At 36.2% G+C, this 24,303-nt stretch overlaps 1 protein-coding gene across 1 annotated transcript in view; it reads left to right on the top strand.

Moving 5' to 3' along the window:
* The window catches only part of RIMS2 (regulating synaptic membrane exocytosis 2), a 595,573-nt gene that overhangs the window by 118,554 nt on the left and 452,716 nt on the right, over positions 1–24,303 (top strand). The window contains exons 2-3 of the mRNA XM_052651514.1: positions 12,169–12,379; positions 19,486–19,497. Of these exons, the coding sequence (XP_052507474.1) occupies positions 12,169–12,379; positions 19,486–19,497 (223 nt within the window). The remainder of the gene's footprint in view (positions 1–12,168; positions 12,380–19,485; positions 19,498–24,303) is intronic.

The raw sequence follows: 24,303 nt of genomic DNA, 5'->3' as shown, positions 1-24,303 counted from the left end.
TGCTGTAGCAAAGGTAACCCCAGTCCCCACTCTTAGTACTCTTGGTTCTTCTGAAACTGCTGTGATGACTTGAGATCAAGGTTTAATTGGTACAGTACTGAAAGTTAAGGTTAATAATGTGAAGAAAATTCAAATACAGAAGTATCCTCTCACAGGAAGGAAATTAATGGTATATAGTGTTTCAGGGCGTACCCCTACAATTTTGTCAGTGGGATTACAAGGAGAATTTTTGCATTCTCCTAGGTGGCAGGAGCCTGGTGGGCTACAGTCCCCGTGGTCTCAAAGAGTTAGACACAGCTGAGGCTGCACACATGCAGGTGTCAGTGAAAGAAGATTAAAAATGGGTTAACAGTGAAAGTATATGAAAGCATACTGAGAAACCCTTATTTGAACGTTAGAGATTCCAAGGAACAATAATAAATAAGATAGTTAACAAAGTAATTTTTAAAAGGAGGAACAGAGATACTAGAAAATGTTTCTTCTGTTCTTGGATGGAAGCTGTCTGCTTTGGTGGGTTATCTGCTTGGTCCAAGAATTGGTTAGCTCTTTCTCTCCAAAGACTATTTCTGGGAGGTTCTTATTTAAGGTCTCCCGACAGAGCAGATTTCCAACAGTCATGCAAAATTGTTTGTGTCTTTTTAGTTGTGAAACGTGAGTCTAAGGATCAACATTTTTGAGGCTTTTGCTGAAGTGATGATTGTTAATGTGACTTATTACAGTCTTTTCCATCGTAACCCTGAGGTAGTTTTTCTCTCCTTTCTCTTTAGAAGACGAAATCTGTAGATTTCATGTCATGGAGTGTCCCTTAGATCCTGCTTATACCTGTTGTTGATAAGACTAAGTGAATAACCTGATCCCTTTGCTTAATCATGTCAACTTGCAGTGGGGGTGATTTTAGGGTCAAAAAGCTGATGGACCTGCCTTAAAATTGATTTTATTCTTTTGAAGGCTAATGACAATGGAACTTGAAGGGTCATTGAAAGCATTGTTAATTTTACTTAAAAACCTGGAGAGGGCAATGGCAACCCACTCCAGTACTCTTGCCTGGAGAATCTCATGGACGGCGGAGCCTGGTGGGCCACCCTCCGTGGGGTCCCAAAGAGTTGGACACGACTGAGTGACTTCACTTTCACTTACTTAAACAAATTCTACTTGTATTTTTCTGAAGATTGAGGATGATATGGACAAAGATGTTTTCTTGTAAGCTATTGGTGCTTGACTGATCAAAGCAGTTGACATGAACTTGTGACATAGTGAAAGCAGTTTCTCCACATAAATATGTTTCCAGGTCCAGCACAGGTATTCTTCAGCCTGAGTGGTCTAAAATTGACTATATCTGTCATGTACCTTAGGTTAGAACCACCTTAAATTCCTTTTGGCTCAAAAGAAAAAAAAAAGGGGGGGGATCAGTAAATAAAGAATATGATGATGATAGATCACTTGTTCAGACAGTGCATTTAAAAAAATTGATAAAAGTACCAAAGTGCTTATTGCCAAGTAAAGTTTTTATTAAAACATAGTATATGTAGTAATAAGTGCACAGTTTGAAAATATATAGCTCACTGAATTGCCAGACAGTGAATATATCTGGAAACCATGACTGAATGCAAAAAGCAGAGCATTGCCATACTTCCAGGATCTCTTTCTCATGCTCTCTTCCACGGAGGGCTCTCTCTCACCCCTGGGAGTGACTTTTTAACTTGAATTTTTTTTTAACACACATAATATTTTGCCTATTTATATTTAGACTTCAAACAAATAGAATCATATGGTATATTGTGTCTATAATATTTTGTTTAATGTGTTTGTGAGATCCATTCATATGATTGCATCTAGTTGTATTTCATTCATTCTCATGACTGTATGGCACTCTAGTATTTGAATATACTGCAATTTATTTATGTTTTACTATTTCTGTGTGCTGGGGTCGTTTCCATTTTTGGCTATGAGTAGTGCTGTGATATCAAAGAAGGCAATGGCAACCCACTCCAGTACTCTTGCCTGGAGAATCCCAGGGACGGGGGAGTCTGGTGGGCTGCAGTCCATGGGGTCGCTAGGAGTCGGACATGACTGAGCGACTTCACTTTCACTTTTCACTTTCATGCGTTGGAGAAGGAAATGGCAACCCACTCCAGTGTTCTTGCCTGGAGAATCCCAGGGACGAGGGAATCTGCCGTCTCTGGGGTTGCAGAGTCAGACACGACTAAAGCAACTTAGCAGCAGCAGCAGCAGTGCTGTGATACACATTCTGATGCCATTATTTCTCATATTATTTGGCAAATTTTGCAGTTATTTGGAACAGTGAAGTACTTCAGCTATTTAAAAATATTTTCAAACATTAAATCTAGTTACTGTGTCCGTGTCTCTAGTTTCCCACTTATTTATTTTATAATACTATACGTATTGTTTCTTTCCGTGCCCTAGTGTTTGATGTTTCAGTGCCTCTGCATCTGACCAAGAAAGAGAGAGAGACATTCCAGGCCGAGGAACAGGATGGTGTGATCAGATCTGTATTTTAGAAACACATTACGTTTGTAATAGTCACTTAGGCAGCTTTTTAGAAATTCAGAGGAGAGACTTGGTATGTGACTGGGATGGCCAGCTGTATGACGTATGTTTTTATTCTTTTATAATAATAATAATTATTATTATTATTACTCTCAGCTGGTTAGTAAAGCAGTAACTTTCATACTTTTTTTAAAAAAGCTTCCATTCATAAAAAAATATATTTTGCACTATAGCCCAGTATCCACATACCTACATACATATTCATGTAATAGAAATAAGATTTATAAGAAATTATGCACTCTTTCCAATGCTTTGATCTAGTTCATTAAACTGTGAGTCCTGGCTTGCTGAATTTATTTTATGTCCTTGTATTGGGTTGCACTCTGCTGTTAGAAAAACACTCTGTAATGTGTGTGACTGCATTTAATGTTACATTCTGTAACAGTATGCCGTGAGCTTACTGTTCAAAGCACAACTCAAAACTCATCATCTGAGGAAAGTCAGTGTTACACAAATCATGAAACCCCGCCTCCCCCCCCCCCCCCCCCACCAAAGATGAATGGGAAAACAACAACAGCAAAAAAAATCTATGCGACTGGGCATAAAATTGCCAGGAACAGCAGGATTACTAGGAACTAACAGATTGAATGATGTCTGTTTCTTAAAGAACTCAGAATGAAGAAATTACTTTTGAAAACACTGAATTCAGTGAGCTGCTTTGGTGAGGATGGAGAAAATAGACATGATTATTTTGAATGAAATAGCTTTTTGAATTAACAAAGTAGAAAAAACTATTTCTAAGTTGATATATTATTGCATATGTCTTTTAAATATTTGTAAGAAAAGTTTTAAATTAAATATGAGTATTATCTTTGACTCTTTATATCAGGGATCTACAAAATATGACCTGTAGGTCAAACCCTGCCCATTGCCTGTTTCTGTAAATAAACTTTTATTGGGACACAGTCAAGCTCATTTATTTGTTTGCTTTTCTGTGACTATTCTCGCATCTCTTTGGCAAAGTTGAGTCTCTGTGACAGATCCACAAGGCCTACAATATCTACTATCTGGAAATTACATTTTTACCATTATATTTATATTTATAAGCTTAAATATATGTTTATATTCATAAGATCTTTTATACCTTTCATTATATTTGGAGTTTGGATTCTAACAATGTTGTTTTGGAGTAGGAACAAACCAAAAGCCAATGAAACAAAATATAGACTCTATAAATAGACCATTGCACATGTAGGAACTAAGTATATGATAGACTGCTATTGTAAATCAGTGGAAGAACGGATGGGCTATTTAATGGTACTGGGAAAATAGACTCTCTATGTGAAAAAGATTGAAATTAAATTCTTGCATCACATTACATATAAAAATAAACTTTAGATCGATTAAAAGCCTAAATGTGAGAGGCAAAATTATAAAGCTCCTAGAAGAAATTATAGAATTTTTTCGTGACTGACTTAGGGGTAAATAAGAATTTTTTTTAGCTGGCCACCAAAACCACAAACCATGCAGGGAGAAACTGATGTATTGGAATGCATCAAAATAAAAGAATCCTGCTTAACAAAGAATTAGCAGTTATTTGTCAGACTAGAACTTTTGCTATGCTCAATTTATAAAGAATTAACATACAGGCTATACAAAGTTCTTCTACAAATCAGCAAAACAAACAAAAAAGGCCCCCAGGAAATCCAATAGAGTTTTGGTAAAGGATGGCATGAGTAGGTAGTTTATAGGTGGGACAGTCCAACTGGCTGAACTTCATTAGGAGTCAGAAAAACATGAACTTAAAAAAATGAAAAATTTCATATACCCAAGCTGTAAAATTTTGTTAAGTTGAATAATACCACATATTGGCAAGGATAAGAGGAAACTGGAACCATCATACCCTGCTTGCAGGTGTGCTGAGTTAAGCCGTTTGAGAAGGCAGTTTAGAAGTATTTGTACTGAACTTGAGTATATCTATTATATTCTTGCATACATGTCTCAGAGAAGAACATATATGTGTTTGTAAATGTGTCACTCAGTTCAGTTCAGTTCAGTTCGGTCGCTCAGTCGTGTCCGACTCTTTGCGACCCCATGAATCACAGCACGCCAGGCCTCCCTGTCCATCACCAACTCCCGGAGTTCACTCAGACACGTCAATCGAGTCAGTGATGCCATCCAGCCATCTCATCCTCTGTCGTCCCCTTCTCCTCCTGCCCCCAATCCCTCCCAGCATCAGAGTCTTTTCCAGTGAGTCAACTCTTCACATGAGGTGGCCAAAGTACTGGAGTTTCAGCTTTGGCATCATTTACAGAAATATTATAACTTATTGGAAATACTGGGTTGGCCAAAAAGTTCATTCATCTGTGCGATGTTATGGAAAAACCCAAACGAACTTTTTGGCTGACAACAATATTACAGAGCAGCGGTCCCCATCATTTTTTGGTACTAGGGACCGGTTTTGTGGAAGACAATTTTTCCATGGACTGGGAGGTGGGGTGATGGTTTTGCGGGATTCAAGCACGTTACATGTATTGTACACTTTATTTTGTGGCACTCTCATGATATCCTCCCTGGAGAAGGAAATGGCAATCCACTCCAGTCTTCTTGCCTGGAAAATCCCATGAATGGAGGAGCCTGGCAGGCTACAGTCCATGGGGCCTCAAAGAGTCAGACACGACTGAGCAACTTCACTTCACTCATGATTTTCTACCTTGACTTTCGGGTTCCAGTTCATGCTCCTATGAGAGTCTAATGCCACCTCTGATCTGATAGGAGGTAGAGTTCAGACAGTAATGTGACCGATGGGGAGTGCTGTAAATTCATGTTTGTTTCAGGTGTACAGCACAGTGATTCAGTTATACATATTAAGTTTATTCTTTTCCAGAATAAAGTGCTAACTTTTAAAAAACAAAGGGATGAATAAAATGTAAATAGGGAAAATTATATATCCATTCAAGTGTGAACTTCTAGTGGTTAGCACTCTGATTCTGCAGCTGAATTTGGATCTGGCTTTACTTACTAGCAGTGTGACTGTAAAGTAAAAATAGCCTCTCTGTAGAATAGGAATAATAATAGACTATTTATAATAATACCTATCTATATGATACAAAATAAACCACAGACACATTGGCTATAGTCTATTTAGATTTTACTAGAAAAATTTAAAGACTGGTTCCTGAGGGAAGGGAAGTCACACTGGGGAAGGGGAAAACAATTAATTAAAATGGGAGCCAAGCATGAATCAGCAAAGCCAACCTCATGATCAACTCTATTTTGGATACCTAAGGTTTAAAAAGAGAGAGAGAAAAAAAAGGCATGTGTTGCAATCTATTCTGGGAGGAGGCAGGAGGATGTATAAAATACATCCTGTGATGAGATGCACCATAGTGAGTCTAAAGGATGAGTAGCTTTAGCAGAAAGAAGGGAAAGAAACAGTGCAAAAAATGAGGTTGAAGAGGTGAATGTGTGAGCAAACATTCAAGACTTTGTAAGACTTCATAAGAAGTTTTTTCTTTTTCTTGAAAGCAATCAGAAGCCATTAGAGTATTTTAAGCGGTGAGATGACAAGATAATTTTTCTGTAGTATGCAGAAGGGGAGAAGTATGAATGTGAGTAGCCTAGCTGGGATAGGTGGGCATTGATGATAACAAGGCCAATGGTATTGACCATGGATATAGAGACAAGTGGAAGGGTTTAGGACACATTTAAGAAGTAAAATTGAAAGGACTTCATGATAGATTAATTATGCATTTGAAGGAGAAAGGTATTTCTAAAATAACTCTATATTTCAGGCCTGCATGATTAAATGGTGTCACAATTTATTGAAATAGGGAATACTAGAAGGGAATTTGCTTAATAGGAAAATTACGAGTTCACTTTGATATGCACTGAAATTCAAGTGGTGTCGAGACTTCCCAATACAGATGTGAAGTAGGCAATTGAATATTGAAGCTCAGAGGAGAAGTCTGAGCTGAGGATTTACATTTATATGTAGGAGGAAAGTGAAGTCAGGCATGGGTGACACTGCCTAAGAAGACAGAATGAAAAGAGTAGAGAGGCCTGAATCTTGACCTTCAAAGGAAAAAGAGCATGAAAGGCTAGAGAGACAAAAAGAAAACCAGAAAAATGTAATGAAAGCCAAGTGGGCAGTGAACATAATTTCAAGTACTGTTGAGAACCCAGTAAGATGGAGACTAAAAAAATTTGTCCGTTAGTTTTAGGTACAGGGAGGCCATTGGTAAACTTTGTGAGGATTAAGAAGTAGACTGGAAACCAGATTAGGTTGGTTGAAGAGTGACTGGGGTGAGGAAGCAGAGATAGAATTTGGCCTATGTATAAATGGGAAGGGGAAAAATGATCTCTTTGGCAAGGAACATGATTGAGCTCTTGCATCTGCTTGTACACCATCACTTCTCCATATAGTAGTTTCTCATTTTTTAGGACTTGAAGGATGACTACAAAAAAAAAAAAAAAATACCCTCTCTAAAAGTCCTCTCTTACCTCCTCAAACTATTGTAGATTAGTCCTATCTGAACTTTTCACTTCTCTCTCTTTCTCTGCTCCCTACAGCAGGAAAGATTTGGTCCCATCCCACAGCCCCAGTAATGCTACAGTCTCAGGGACTGCTACAGTTCTTACTGTAAGAGTGGCTTCAATAGCTCTAATCTAGCACTTTGGGATACATAATTACTGATTTCTCTGCTTATGTTACTGGCCATCTCCCTGTGTGTGAAAACTGGGGTTTCTATTTCCCTCGAGGGCCTACGTAGCACAGTTTGCTCCTACTTTTTACTTCTACAAAAAGATTTCTACTTTTTGTTCCAGTGTAACTTGGCTTGGTAACTTGCCTAGTACTCCAGTGCCTCTAGAATGAAAACAAAGCATTTGCTCTAATTTTCTTCTTCTTTCTCTTTCTCCCAGAGAGGTTCAGCCATATACTGAGAGATCATGCCAGAGATTGTAAGTGTATAAAGAGGTATATGGTAGAAATGTGTAGACCTCACACATAGAAAGATGATGCTTCCAAATGGTGGGAGAAGCTCTGGTGCACAGCTCATTCATGGTCCACCTAAAATCATGCTTGTTCTTATACACGTTTTATGAACTTAGGTCTCTTGTAGTGATGCTTATTTTGTGTTACTAGAGATTCACTTAAACCTGGTGAAAGACCATCAGGGGAAAATAGTATGTTACCTGAAGTTATAGGAAAAAAAAAAAAACTGGCATAGCTGTTTGAATTTATTAATATTAGGTATGAAAATGGAAATATGCTTTTGTGGTTGCAGAGATAAAAGGATTTATATGGCTCTATTTTTAATTTACCTACTGACTTTAGGTTGGGGGCTTCCCATGTTGTGCAGTGGTAAAGAATCCACCTGCTAGTGCAAGAGGTGCAAGAGATATGGGTCCAGTCCCTGGGTCAGGAAGATACCCTGAATTAGGAAATGGCAACCTGCTACTGTATTCCTGCCTGGAAAATTCTACGGAGAGAGAAGCCTGGCAGGCTACAGTCCATGGGGTTGCAAAGAGTCGGACGTGACTGAGCTACTCAGCACACGCACTGATTGTAGGTTAGCACTTTGAAACGAACTGTTTTTTAAAAGTCAAACTTATTTGAGGTTATAGTTATTAGGAGTAAAATTCACTCCTTTGAGGCATACACTTCAGTAAATTCTAGAAAACATACACAGTAATATCTACCACCATAATCAAGACATAGGTCATTTTCCTCACCACCAAACGCTCCTTGCATCCATCTGTAGTCAGTCCCCTTGCTCTGCTCCACTCCCTAGCAACCATGGATCTGATTTCTGTCCTATTTCATCTTTTTCAGAATGTTACATAAATTAAATCATATCATATACAATTGGATAATCTGTGATCCGCAGGCCACATCTGGCCCACTACTTGTTTTTATATAACCAGTGAATTCAGAATGGCTTTTACTTTAAAAAAATGTTGAAAAAAATTGTTTTTTAACAATATTTTGAGATGATAAAAATAACATGAAGTTCAAGATTCAGCATCCATAAATAACATTTTATTGGAGCATAGCTGTACCCATTCATTTACATGTTGTCATTGGCAGGTTTCTGATTGATGCTTTTTAAATTGTGTTGAAGGTCTAGAGCCTATACCTTGCCTAACCTAGCTAAGAAGTCTTTGTTGAAAAGGCCACACTTTTCTTTAATGTTTTCATCTACAAGTGTTATACTTTTAGTCATTTTATTTAGTTCTGTAATCTATTGTTTACAGTTTTGTAATACATTTAGTTAATTTTCGTATAGATATGAGGTATGGGTTGAGGTTTATTTTTTTACACAATGGATTTCCAATTACTATTTTTACACATGGATTTTCTGTTGTTTTAAAGGACTATACTTTATTGTTGAGTTAGCTAGGCATCTTTTTAAAAAAGCAGTGACTGTTTAAGTACTGGACTGTTCTGGACTCTGTTTTATTGTGTGAGTGTTTATGCTTTACCAATATTTGATTACTTCTATAGTTTTTATAGTAAGTCTTCAAATTAGGTAGTGTGAGTTCTTCAGTCTTTTTCTTTTTCAAAATGTGTTGCCTAATTGGAGAGTTTTGCTTCTCCATACAAATTTTAGGTTTAGTTTGTCAATTTGTTTAAAGAATTCTTGCTGAGATTGTGATTTGAGATGACATTGAATCAATTTGTAGAGAATTGATATCTTAACAGTACTGAAGCTTCTCATGGTGAATATAGAATATTTCTCCTATTAATTAGATCTCTTTTAATTCTTACTATTAATATTTTATAGTTCTTAGCAAAGAAAGTCTGCTCATATTTTGGTAGATTAATACCTTAGACTTTTCTTTCTTTTGTTTTTGATGCCATTTGCATACTACTTTAAAAATTTTTGATTTCCAACTGTCTATTGCTAGTATACAAAAATGCAATTGTTTTTTGTATATCGAGCATGTGTCTTGTGACCTTGTTGCTGCTGCTGCTGCTGCTAAGTCGCTTCAGTCCTGTCCGACTCTGTGCAACCCCATAGATGGCAGCCCACCAGGCTCCCCCATCCCTGGGATTCTCCAGGCAAGAACACTGGAGTGGGTTGCCATTACCTTCTTCTATGCATGAAAGTGAAAAGTGAAAGTGAAGTCGCTCAGCGACCCCGTGGACTGCAGCCTACCAGGCTCCTCCGTCCATGGGATTTTCCAGGCAAGAGTACTAGAGTGGGTTGCCATTGCCTTCTCTGTGTGACCTTGCTAGACTCATCTATTACAGGAGTTTTTTTAATAGTTTCTTTGGGACTTTATACATAGACAATTATGCCATCTGCTCAGTTTAAAAATATTCCTTCCCAACCTCTATGGTTTAATTTTTATTGTTTTTCTTGCTTTAATGTGTTAGCTAGGATTTCTAGTCTGGTGTTGATTAGGAGTAGTGAGAGATACCACCTTGCTTTGTTCTTGATTTTAGGGGGAAAGCACTCAGTATTTCAAATACAATATGATGTTAGCTGTAGACCCTTTTGTGGATACTTGTTCTTGATTTTAGGGGGAAAGCACTCAGTATTTCAAATACAATATGATGTTAGCTGTAGACCCTTTTGTGGATACTGTTATTGAGTTAAGGAAGTTTCTGTCTATTCCTAGTTTGCTGATTTAGGTGCTTTCTCAACATATTTTGACATAATCATATGTTCTTTCCCTTTGTTGTTGTTGTTAGTTGCTAAGTCATGTCCGACTCTTTGCAATCCTATGGACTGTGACCCGCCAGTCTCCTCTGTTTATGGGATTTTCCAGGCAAGAATACTGGAGTGGGTTGCCATTTCCTTCAGAGGATCTTCCTGACCCAGGGATCAAACCTGCGTCTCCTGCATTGCAGGCGAATGTTTTACCGCTGAGCCACTGGGGTGTGAAATCACTAGTCAAGTCAGGGGTTCAGATAGGTTTGGATTGTGTCGTTATCTTCAGGGCACTACTGTTTTCAGATTTCTCTAACAGAGAGCTCCTGTTGCTTTTTCCTTGGGGTGAATGCAGGAGTACTGTACTGTTTTGTTTTTTTTTTTTTTATGTTTTGCTACCCCTTCAGCTGTCACAGAGGGAGAGGGCCTCTCTCCACATTCTTGCCCATTCCCCGGCAGTAGAATACTGGTGCTTATTTCTTGATACTAGGCTTGTGATAGGGTTGGGGTGTTCTGTTGTGTGTTTTCCATCTTCCATCTCTGTCTAGGAGGGCCTCAGGGATGAGGCCTGCTCACAGTTCTTATTCCCTTTTTTCCAAGTAAGGAAGTTGGCTTGGTGTCTCTGAATGGTTTAGGGCAGGAGTTTCTACCTCCCTCTTTGTGATAAAAGCCTTTGATCTGTGGGTAAGCTCTTGACTGAAGATGATTTCCTGTCCCTCCTTCAGGAAAAGAGGGCTTTTCCCCTCCCAAGCTTTTCCCTAGCTGCCTAGGTCTTTGCCTTTGTCCGGGGGATAACAGAGTTTCCTGTGGCTTACAGCTTTGGCTTTTTAAGGAGAAACTGGGGAATTCCTGTGCTCTAGCAGCCACTGGTCAGCCACTTCTGTTATATTTGTACATATGCACCCCCAAAAGGTTCTTTTTGTTCTTATGTCCTGCTCTCATTGTTCCTCATGAATAACCAGTACAGGTATGTGGAAGAGTGCTCGTGATCCTGGGCCCATAGCTATTCCAAATTGTCCGGTTAGCCCACACTTGACTTTTACCAGTTGTTAAATAAGATTTTAGTGAACTTCCTCTTAACTGTCTAGTGGCCACCTCTTTCTTCTGTGCTCTGCCAAAGGTGAAATAGTGTGTCCCATTGTTCTTTGGAAGGTTTGTCTTGGAGTTCGGATTGTTTGCTTGTCTTATAACCCTCAACTCTCTGATGGGATCAAGAGAAGTTATGCTCTTGTAGATTATTTAGCCTTTTGTCCTCTTTAGGATAAGAGTGACATTATTTGCAGCTTTGTAAATCCTAAGCATTAGTTCTGACTAGGAACTTTGATTTGTAAATCAAAATTATAGTTTTAATCACTTAAAACCATCTTTTATAAAGATAATAGTAAAAGTTTTATCACTATTTATTTTTAACTAGAATCAGTAAAGGCCTTACTTTTATTTGTACTGCCTTATTTGGTAGACTCCTAATATTTCAAGTGTCTTTGCAGCCAACTAATGTCCAGGCTGTTGAATAGATTTAGATAGTTAGTGAGACCACTCATCCAATGTTTTCCTCTCTGTTTTGATTCTTAATTGCATTCCAGTTGAGATTCTGTCTCGGTGGTTTGAAGTTGATAGGTTTTGGTTTCCCTGTGCAAGTCATATCAATCAGTCTATTTATGAAGCTAAACTCTTGAAAAAAATAACATTATAAATATTTCATGGTATATAATTGAAACATATTGCAGATAGTTGGTAGAAATTTTACAATTACCTTTCAAAAAAGTATGTTGATTGTACTGTTTGTCAAATTAGCATGTATATTAGAAGTGAGAACTAGTTACACTTTTCCGATGTTGTGGGACATAAAAGATGTTATTATCAACAGAAAGTTAAATTTTTATTCTTTATTCTCACATGGATTTTTCAGATACAAAATTGTGTCCACAGATTGTGGTAATTCTTACTATTTTTGGGGACCATCAGGAAACCAAATTTTTCTTGTCTGTGTTCTCTGCAGAAAACTTCATCAGCAGTTTGAAATGTATAAGGAGCAGGTGAAGAAGATGGGTGAAGAATCACAGCAGCAGCAAGAACAGAAGGGTGATGCTCCAACCTGTGGCATCTGCCACAAAACCAAGTTTGCTGATGGATGTGGCCATAACTGTTCATATTGCCAAACCAAATTCTGTGCTCGTTGTGGAGGTCGCGTGTCATTACGCTCAAACAAGGTACAGGATTAGAGCTGGATTTCGTTAATTCTCTCATACTTACGCTCATCGTGAATAAAATAGACAACTGAAATTAACATTCAGGTTAATCCATGAACAGAAACCTTCCCTAGTGTCTTCAGTTCAGATAAAAGAATTAAAAAAACTTTCCTCTGAATTAAAAAGGTCTTTATCTCATTGTTTTTGTTCTTTAGCTTAGATCTTTTAGACTCATAGGATCTTAGCCTTTCAAAGATGAAGAGAATTTAGAGATCAGTTGGCCTAATTCCTCATTTTATAGATGTAGAGAAATCAGATCCAGAAAGACTAGAGTTCGTTGTTAAAGTCGCACAGCTGGCTCATGTTTGAGTTTGGTCACAGCTTTTCCGATCGCCTCACATAGCTTATCAGCCTGGTAGATCTGCTCTTCTTTTGGCCTGTATTTCCTTTGTTTCTGAAGGAGGCTCTTTCTGGCTTTGAGATTCTATGTTTCATAATTTTATAGCTTTTGAGGCTACAATACCCTTTATTTTTGTTTTACCATTAGTGAAAAAAATAGTAGAATATGGAATTAAAAGAAGAAATGTTAAGGCTGTGTTTCACACCTGTTCTAGATTTTTGTAGTTTATCCATCCACTTGAGGGAATATATTAATATTTCCCAAAGAACGCTATGCTGAAATTAGCAAAAACAGTGTTTTAAACTGTCTCAATTAGTTCTTTATAATTTGCATTTATCTCCTTCTTAGTAGGAGATATCTATCACCCAGTTCTTAGGTAGCTTAAAAATATGAAGCTGATGTCTTTACATATATTACTTAGACATAATGGGAATTTGTTAGCCCTTGTGATTTAATGTCTCCATTTTCTCATTGCTTCCCTTTTCTCATTCTTTTGTTTTACCCTTAACTAATAACTTTTCCTTATCTTTCTCCCTGTTTACCTGATTATTTTTCTTTTCCTTGACTAGTTGTATTGGCTAGAAACTTTAGTATAATTTTGAGTGGAAGTGATGAGACGAGACATTCCTGTTTTGTTCTCATCTTGTGGAGAAAGCATTCACTTTTAAGTATTATGTTAGCTGTCAGCTCTTCATAAATGTTGCTAAAAGTTTTTGTTCGTTTGTTTACCTTAAGAATAGATGTTGAATTTTGTCAAATACTTTTTCTCTGTCTATTGAGATTGATTATGTTTTTGCTTTCTTTGTTAATATGGTGAACTACCTTGATTTATTTTGATGTGTTAAACCAACTTTTTTATTTATGATGGATTATATCTTTTACATGTTAATGAGTTGGATTAGATAAAATTTTGTTTACAGTGTTTGCTTTTTTGTTCCTGAGGGTTAATATCTGTAGCTTTCTTTTCTTGTGATGTCTGTCTTTGAGTTGGGTATTAGAGTAATGCTGGCTGGATAAAATGAATTGGGCAGTATTTCTTTCTCTCCAGTATTTTACTAGAGTTTCTGTAGAGTTGGTATCATTTATCCTTTAATGTTTTATAGATTTTACCAGTGAAGCCATCTGGGCATACGGTTCTATTTTGGGGGGAAAGTTTTTAAGTACAGTTTCAATTGAATAGATATAGGGTTATTCAGGTTATCTATTTTTTTTTCTTGAATGAGCTTTGGTAATTTGTATCTTTCAAAGAATTTAGTATCATAGTATTCCATTATCATTCTTTTAATGTCTGTATAATTTGTAGTGATGCTGCCTCTTTCATTCTTGATATTGGCAATTTGTATCTTCTCTCTTTTTCCCTCTTCAGTCTGACAGATACTTACCTATTTTATTGATATTATCAAAGAACCAGTTTTTCATTTTATTGATTTTTAAATTGTTGATTTCATCTTTGATCTTTATGATTTGTTTTCTGTTGCTCACTGTGGGTTTAATTGTCTCTTCTTTCTTCTGGTTTCGTAAGGTGGAAGCTGAGGTTATTGCTTTGAGATATTCCTTCTTTCCTAATACAGGCCTCATGTGCTGTTAATTTCCCCTAAGTACTGCTTTAGTAGCATCTCTCAAATTCTAATATGTCGTGTTTTCATTTTCACTCAGTTGAAATATTTTCTAATTTTACTTTTCTTTTTTAACTTATGAATAACTTAGAAGTATGTTATTTATTTTTTAAATATTTGGGGTGGAAGTTTCTAGAGATCTTTCTGTTCATGATTTTTTATTTTATTCTGTTGTGGTCCCAGATATACTTCACATGCTTTGAGTCCTTTGAAATGTACTGATACTTGTTTTATGGCCCAGACAGTGCTTTATTTTGACAAATGTTCTGTTTGTTCTTGAAAAGAGTGTATATTCTGTTATTTTTTGACAGTGGTTTTAAATGTTCAGTAGGTCAAATTGTTTAACAGAGTTGTTCAACTCTACTAAATCCTTGTTTATTTTCCACAGTTTTTTTCTACCAATTATTAAAAGATGGGTATTCAAATATGTCACTCTCAGTTTTATCAACTTTGACTATATATTTTAAAGTTCTGTTTTTAGTTGCATAAACAGTTGGGATCATTACATCCTATTAAAACAATTGGCCCCTTTATAATTGTTAAATTACTTTCTTTATTCTTGGAAATATTCTTGGCTCTGAAATATTCTATTTTATCTGATCTTACTGTAACCATTCCAACTTTCTATTGGGTAGCAGTAGCATTGTTTATGTTTTCTCTTCTTGCCCAAGTGAGACTAAGCATAAATCCCAGTTTTATTATTTACTAGTTCTGTGACCTAGTATAAGAAGCTTAGTCTCTCTGCCTCAGCTTCTTCACCTGTAAGTAGATGGAATAAGAGGACACATCTTACAAGGCTATTGTGAGGACAAAATGAGTTAATATTTGTGCAACACTTAGACATGTACCTGGCACACACACTGAGTGCTTTTAAAGTGCTTTGCAGTAGTTTCTATAGTATTGCTTCTTACCTAACAGGGATGTAGGGTCCCATGAAAGAACCTTTCACATATGTTTTCTTATTCAATTAAATGATCATATTTTATATTGGGTTAGTGTGTTCCTTGTTGCATACCTAAACTGATTCTGTCATTATGAATATATATGTAAACTATATAAGGTAATTCTAATCTTTAATCTTTGCTGCTAAGTCACTTCAGTCGTGTCTGACTCTGTGTGACCCCAGAGACGGCAGCCCACCAGTCTCCCCCGTCCCTGGGATTATCCAGGCAAGAACACTGGAGTGGGTTGCCATTTCCTTCTCCAATGCAGGAAAGTGAAAAGTGAAAGTGAAGTCGCTCAGTCGTGGCTGACCCTTAGCGACCCTATGGACTGCAGCCCACCAGGGTCCTTCGTCCATGGGATTTTCCAGGCAAGAGTAGTGGATTGGGGTGCCATTGCCTTAATCTTTGAATTGACCATTTAGTCTTTTTTCTTTAAACACAGACTAAGTGTAAAACTGAAGTAAATATTCAAATGATTCAATTGAAGGTTCATTTGTAGTCTTTTAAAAATATCCAAATTTTCCATTTGTTTAAAATTAAACTACTACTCCACAGCTGGTTTTTATTTTTCACATGAGATTTTAATGTCTTAAGGACCTTTATAATATTTCATATTTATACATTACCTTTGTTTTTCAAGCAACTCAATTCTAGTTTGATTAAAATCACTTTGGACAAATACAGTGAAACTTTAAATTGTGTTACTAAAATCTGATTAGAAGAGATTACTAGTCCTTTTGTTTTGAACTTCTTTTCCTTGGAGGCTTGCCAGTTCAAAGAGAAGAGGTATTTTGATTAAGGGTCATTATCCTTACTTTTCCTTTTTCCTTTAACAATTTCCTTGGGAGATTTTATTCATTTTCATAGCTTCATATTCTGTTATATGCTGATGATTTACAGATGTGATTTCACTAGCCGGATTATTCTTTTGAGCTACAAGTCTATCTATGTAGCTTCCTGCTGAAAATCTATGCTGAGATGAATTGATAGTCACCTCATATTCACCTTATCTATACTTGAATTCATTATTTTCCACCAAATCTGCTGCTCACGTGTTTTTTTCTTTCAAGGAATTGCCTTCTTATTCTTCTGGTTGCTCAAACCAAGCTCTGGGAGTGCTTCTGTCTTTCTTCCTCTTCCTCAAGCAGGTCTTAAGGGGCCATACTTCTCCGTATCTCCTAAATCAGTTTACTTCTCTTGCTACTACTGTGGTTCATACCACTATCATATGTTTCTTACCTGAAGTATTGCAACAGCTTCCTAACTGTTCTTTCTGCTTCTAGACTTTTCTTCTTCCAATCTGTCTGCACATTTTAGCAAAGTAAACACTTTATAAAATAGTAGCAATGTTGTGCCTTATTTATAAATTATATAATAGATTTTGTGTTGACTTTTTATCCTTATTGGAAGATAGTAGAGATACAATGGTAGAGTAATATTTCATATGTGTATTATAGGTAAATTTTCCATGTATATGTTATAGCTAAAATTGAACCTGTATTATCTGTTAAGAGGGATCGAGTATGTGCCAGTTTGCTTCAGTCGTGTCCAACTCTTTGTGACCCTGTGGACTGTAGCCCCCAAGGCTCCTCTGTCCATGGAATTCTCCAGGCAAGAATACTGGAGGGGGTTGCCATGCCCTCCTCCAGGGGGTCTTCCTGACCCAGAGACTGAACTTGCATCTCTTATGTCTCTTGCATTGGCAGGTGGGTTCTTTACTACTAGTGCCACCTGGGAAGCCCTAAGAGGAATTAACTATTAGCAAATTCATTAGACTTCATGTTTTTTTTCTTTTTTAAAACAATTTCTGCAATGCGAGTTATTTTATGAAAGTATTATACTTCTAAGCTTTTGCCAGATTATTAATATAGTTAACTGTGAAGACTTTAGTTCATACATGTCAGTTATAATTTAGTCATTCCCAGCTGTGCTGTTCTTAGTCGCCCGGGCATGTCTGACTCTTTGTGACCCCATGGGCTGTAGTCTCCCGCAGGCTTCTCTGTCCATGAGGATTCTCCAGGTAAGAATACTGGAGTGGGTTGCCATGCCCTCCTTCAGGGGTCTTCCCAACCCAGGGGTTATTCCCAGCTAACTTGTATCCAAATATGCCAGGCACGTTTGTGCTTTTGTGCTTTTTACATATTCCATGTTCTTTGCATAAAATGTTCTCCCTCACTGGTCTTGCCAGCATTCTCTTTATTACTTTAGAGGCCTATTTATATCTCAGAAGCTTTCAATTTTTTTTTTCCAAGTTCTGTTATCTCGTCAGTCATTTGTGTTTCCATAGTGTCTTATTCTTCGCTTGCTTTCAGGCATCTTTCTGTTCTGCAGTGATTTCTTCAGTTCCCTCTCAATACATTTAGGCCTTTGATGGCAAGAACTGTCTTACTCACTTTTTATGTTTCATAAATCTAGTATAGTACCTGTTACATATATGTGAGTGCTCCATAAATGATTTTTGTTAAACTAAATGCTCACCAGTAGTTTTCCTTGACTGCATACAATTGCTTTTCTTTTTTACAATAGCTTTTATATGACCTGTATGTAGTTTTAACATTTGTAATAAATGAATCAGTCAAGATAATATAGCAGATCCAGCTTATCCCTTCTACACAATATCCTGTGTTTTAATCAGCTAGAATATCAGATATAGAACTGTGTGTCAGGCATTCTATATGGAGAGCTTTTCATATTGTTTAATTCTCAAGAAACTGTATAAAGTAAATATTAATTTCCTATTTTGCAGATAAGGAAGTAAAGGTCTAGAGAGCTTAAGAAAATCGCATGAGGTATACAACTAGAAATGTTTCAGAGAAACAATGATGCCTAAAAAGACATGATTTTAATTTTTAATTTAAATTTATAACTTATTATAATGTATCAGGTAATTATTATTACATTTATGAAGTATTATTATCATTATTTATGTTTAATTAAAGATAAATGTAACAATTTTAAACTTTACCCTATTTAAATATGTTCTCTTGACCAAATCATGTATCTTTTTATTTATTTAATATTCATTTCTATTATGGTTTATTACAGGATATTGGATATAGTCCCATGTGCTTATACAGTAGGACCTTGTTGTTTATCCATTCTGTATAAGTTTTCATCTGCTAATCCCAAACTCCCAATCCATCCCTCCTTCATCTCCCCTACCCCTTGGAAACCACAAATCTGTTCTCTATGTCTGTGAGTCTGTTTTTTGTATTGTAGATAAGTTTGTTGTATCATATTTTAGATTCTACATATAAGTGATATCATATGGTATTTGTCTCTTTCTGGCTTACTTTACTTAGTATGGTAATCTCTAGGTCCATGCATGTTGCTACGAATGGAATGATTGCTTTTTTTTATGACTGAGTAGTATTTCATTGTATATGTGTACCACATCTTTTAAAATTTTTATTTTATTGGAGTTTAGCTTATTTATAATGTGGTATTAGTTTCAGTGTACAGCTAAGGGGTTCAGTTATACATATAGTCATTCTTTTTTATATTCTTTCCTTAAAACTCAGGTATCTTACGTATTATTTTATTTTCTACATTTATAGTGTTAGGAAACTATGACCCCAAATTACCAATTGTGATCAATAATATTTTATCTTTAAATAAAGATATTTTGACTATTTCTACTTATTTTTTCTTTTAAGTTACAAAGTTTAGAAGGCTTAAGTTAATGGGACAAATACCTTTTAGAAGTAATATGAATAATTCATGTAGAATTATATTTTGTCAGTTTTTGATAGTATATGATGAAATTAAACAGTGATACTGTGTTTTATTATATTTCTACATAAAAGCTTTTTTCCTTAACTTCTTTTAGTTTTTTCTTTGAGTTAATTGAGTGTTCAATTAAGATTTTATTTGTGGGAAGAACATTCTCCTTTTTCTGATGTTTGGGTATTTACTTGCTTTTGTAGAAATTATTCTCTTTATATGTCTTAACATATACCAGTATATAGCATGCTCTTGCTTGAAATATATGGAAAAGTTTTTCCTCTTATAATTTTATATTTTGGTCAAAATGTAGTTTAAAATTTTCCAGAATTTTAATTTCATTGTCTTAAAAAGTTTATTTGTTTTAAGAATGGAATTAATTATTTATTTTTTGTTTTGTCTTTTCTGTCCTTTCTAACTTGCTTTCGTGGATATTCACACCAGGAGGACAAAGTGGTTAGAGTCTTTTTTCTGTCTAATATTATTTTTTTCTGATTATTAATGCTAATGTAATTTTATAGTTATATTTAATTTATTTACTCAAGTGTTTTGTTACAGTTGTAGTGCATGGTAATTGCTAAACAGTAAGATATATTTTAAGCATGCTATCTGAATTTACTGAAAGACATTTAGTTTATTATATTATAGATGACAGTTTGATTATTTTACTTGATTCTTAAAGAAACTTGCCTTTTTAGAATATAGTATTTTTTAAAGGAAATGTGTTTTTATAACATTTCTCATTGTGATAAGAATTCCTTTAATCTTATTATGTCCCCTAAACTGATCATTGTACTGGTCAGAATTTTTAAAATAAGTTTCCAAGTTAGTATAAAGATTCAATTTTTGTAATAATGAGTCACAATAACATTGAACATGGGTTTTCCGAAGTATATAATCATAGTTAAGTATTTAATATATTTTAATTTTTCTTAAAATATGTTTTAGAGATTGGTAAAATGCTTATTTTTTACCCTCATGTTGGATATTATATATAAGTATAATTTACAAATTCTTAGAAATATAAAATTTGATAATACATTATAATAATCTGCTGATGTCTGTCTTTTAGAAGTCTGATTTGAATTTGTATCTGCTCTGGAGCCTGGTGACTTCCTGCAAACACAGATAAAATCTTTCTGTTCTGATTCTTTATGATGAATCAGACTAAAACTTGAAGTCTTTTCAAGTTTTCCAAATTCAAATTGGCATAAAACCCAAAGAGAATTTCCCTAGCTGAGGTCTCCTCTTTCTTGTCATTTGGAGCCTCTTCATTCTCTTCAGTCTTCAGTTACGAGGCTGCAGATGATGTAGACATTGGCAAATACTGATGTGAGTTTAGATATGAACCCTCTGATGGTATATAGTCTTTAACCCAGAGCAGGTCCTCTAAACAACTTGCCAGCTTTCTACCAGTCAGCTGTATTATTTGACTCTCACATAGTACGATTCAAAGCCTTTTAGAGTCTCTGCTGCAACTTTTGTGTCTAGAGTTAACACAGGGTACATAATGGTGTGATTATTGTCTGTAGTTTTCACAATGAATTCTGAAACCTATCCCAGTAATGAGACATATAGTAGTAGTTCAGCTATAGAAATTATTTTCATGTACTGACACAATTTCATAATGTAACAGTCAATATTTTAAGCCATGGATTGACTAACAGATAACACTAATTTTATGTGAATTTGGAGCATTGCGGTTAAAATTTGACAAGTCTTTCTGTGATATTCTTTATGCACCGGTGTTCAATAGAACTTTCACCAGTGATGAAAATATTTTATGTCTCTATTGTAATACTATAGGTGCTAGTCACATGCAGCCACTGAACGCTTGATTTGTGGCCAGTGGGACTGAGGAATTGAATTTTCAATTTTATTTAATTTTAATCAAATTTGAATAGTTGTATGTGGCTAGTGGCTAAGTCGGATAGCAAGCACTGTATGGCTATTAAACCTCTAAGGCAATTCCCTGCACTAATAATAGCAGTATGATGTGTGTAGTCAGTGGGGATGTAACTGGACAGAACACAGAAGGGTAAGTGTCATTGCCAACCTCATATATAGTTAAGAAGGATGATGGACAAGGAACATCCTCCCAAAGGGTAGAACCAGGGCATATGATGATAATAAGTGTCATAGTCAATGGAGAACCTAGATACCAGGTAGAGGAACCAAGGAAATTAAGGTGTTGTTTTTGTAGGGATTACTGTGTGCTATGGACAATCAGCCGTGGGTATATTTCTCATTCATCCTGTTTTTGAATGAGAGTTCCTGTTGCAGTTATATCATTTTGTATTGGATGTGTTAAGAACAGATAACTTGGCTTTCATTGTATACAGTGACTTACAATATCAGTTGTTTATAATAATCTACACTTGACTGTGTACAAAGATTTGTTCGGCTTCACAGATCCTACGTTCAGAGCTAGGTTTTATAACTAAGTGAGAGTTGGGAATTCTCTCCTTTGGGTGGGGGATATGTTACATGTAAAATATATGCATGGAAATTGTGAGTAGTTGAAAGCAGACTGTTCTAGACCCTGTTCAATCACTATCTGAACAGACATTTTAAAAAATGTCTTTTAATTTCATGGCTGCAATCACCATCCTCAGAAAAATAAAGTCAGCCACTGTTTCCCCATCTATTTCCCATGAGGTGATGGGACCAGATGCCATGATCTTCATTTTCTGAATGTTGAGCTTTAAGCTAGCTTTTTCACTCTCCTCTTTCACTTTCATCAAGAGGCTTTTTATCTCCTCTTCACTTTCTGCCATATGTCATCTGCATATCTGAGGTGATTGATATTTCTCCTGGCAATCTTGATTCCAGCTTGTGTTTCTTCCAGTCCAGCGTTTCTCATGATGTACTCTGCATAGAAGTTAAATAAGCAGGGTGACAATATACAGCCTTGACGTACTCCTTTTCCTATTTGGAACCAGTCTGTTGTTCCATGTCCCGTTCTAACTGTTGCTTCCTGACTTGCATGCAGGTTTCTCAAGAGGCAGGTCAGGTGGTCTTGTATTCTTATCTCTTGAAGAATTGTCCACAGTTTCTTGTGATCCACACAGTCAAAAGCTTTGGCATGGTCAATAAAGCAGAAATAGATGTTTTTCTGGAACTCCCTTGCTTTTTCCATGATCCAGCGGATGTTGGCAATTTGATCTCTGGTTCCTCTGCCTTTTCTAAAACCAGCTTGAACATCTGGAAGTTCACAGTTCACATATTGCTGGGGTTATTTTAAAACATGTTGCTTTATTTTTAAGTATTTGAGTAATTTTTAGACACCTAATTGAGTTCTAATTTAGTGCCACTGTAGTGAGAGAACATCTCTGTGAATTTTTGACCCTTTAGGACTTACTGAGACAATGTGTGTCTTTTTTGATGAATGTTCCATATTTACTGGAGAAGCATGTGATTTCAGAGGACCTCAATCTATGGATATCTTTTACAGCCATTGTTGGTGGTGTATCTCTCAAGCAGTTAATTTGTTTTTCTTCCAATTTGTAAAATTGGAATTTTTTTGGGTAAAGTTTCTGTCCTGGCATCAGTTTGTGTGATAATTTCTTGGTTTATGGGTTCCTGGATCATGCTGCAGATTACAAACCTATGTGAGGTGCAGACAATTTTTTTGAATTCTTAGGGGAGACTTTTTTTGTTTGTCCATTGTATAAGCAGAGACTTCATACTTCCTTGTGTTTTCCCTTGTCAGTAGATGAAATATTTGTAGTTTACTTTTTCAGTGAAGATACAGTTTTCAGTATCTTGGATTGTACATCATCATAAATTCAATTCTTTGGCCTATATATGCCCAGGTTTTTATTCATCTTTTTTTTAATCCTTGTGTTTTTCATGGATAGGCCTTAACATTTTAAACTACAGAATGTCAGTTTTAAGCATACCACTCTGGTTTGTAAACCCATTGTCTGTTTTGGCATATTGGCTTTTCCTTTGTGAGCCTACCTTTGTGTGCTAAATTGCTTCACTTGTGTCTGACTCTTTGAGACTCTGTGGACTGTAGCCCGCCAGGCTCGTCTGTCCATGGAATTCTCTAGGCAAGAGTACTGCAGTGGATTTCCACGTCCTCCTCCAGGGGATCTTCCTGACTCAGGAACTGAACCTGGGTCTTTCATGTCTCCTGCATTGGCAGGTGTTTTTTTACCACTAGTACCGCCTGAGCAGCCCAAGCTTACCTGTTGACCCTTTGTAACTCTTTGCAACCCCATGGACTGTAGCTTACCAGGTTCCTCCGTCCATGGAATTTTCCAGGCAAGAGTACTGGAGTGGGTTGTCATTTCCTTCTCCAGGAGAACTTCCCAACCAGGGGATTGAACCTGGGTCTCCCACGTGGCAGGCAGTTGCTTTACCCACTGAGCCACCAGGGAAGCCCAAGCTTACCTTTCTGGTTAAAATAATTGGTGTTTTTGTTGTATATTATTTTCAGATTTTTTTCTGAATCATTTTCATATTTTTATGTCCATTGTGCTTATTTTAAGTATGAATTTTGACTTGAGTTCCTTGTGGTGATTAGAATATTTTTAGTGTCTTAATATCTATTTTGTTGTAGTCAAGATGGAGTTCTGTAAACAATGGATAATATAGTTTTTTTTTTTGTTTTTGTTTTTTTTACATCAAAGACTTGTTACTCATAAAACTGCATTTAAAAGAAGAGAACGTGTTTCTAGATTCCATATATATCATGTGTAAAATAGATAGCTGCTGAGAAGTTGCTATAGAAGTCAGGGAGCCCTGTCTGGTGTTCTGTGATAAACTAGAGGGGTAAGATATGAGGAGGGGAGGGAGGCTCTGAGGGAGGCAATATATGTGTAATTATGGCTGACTCATGTTGTTGTATGGCAGAAACCAACACAACATTGTAAAGCAGTTTTCCTCCTATTAAAAAAATAAATTAAAAAAATAAAAGAAGAGACAGGCGAGAACCAAATAGCTTATTCCATTTTGTCACTGGCGTTAAAAGATCTGGCCAGAACAGATCTAGCTTTCAAATTATCCTTGTTGTGAGTTGATTCATTGAGAAAAGCGATATATTCAAGTTCTTTAGCAATGCACAGAAACACCAAAGTCTATTCTGGTATTGAAGAGAATGTGGCTTTGGTTTCTTTTAGCCTTTACCTTTCATTAATTGGGGCTTCCCTGGTGGCTCAGCTGGTAATGTATCCACCTGCAATGCAGATCTGGGTTCGATCCCTGGGTTGGCAAGATCCCCTGGAGAAGGTAGTGGCTACCCACTCCAGTATTCTG

The sequence above is a fragment of the Budorcas taxicolor genome, chromosome 14 (assembly GCF_023091745.1).
Source record: "Budorcas taxicolor isolate Tak-1 chromosome 14, Takin1.1, whole genome shotgun sequence".
NCBI classification, from domain to species: Eukaryota; Metazoa; Chordata; class Mammalia; order Artiodactyla; family Bovidae; genus Budorcas; species Budorcas taxicolor.
The sequence above is the reverse complement of the archived record's forward strand: the minus strand, read 5'-3'. Positions and strand labels throughout refer to the sequence as shown.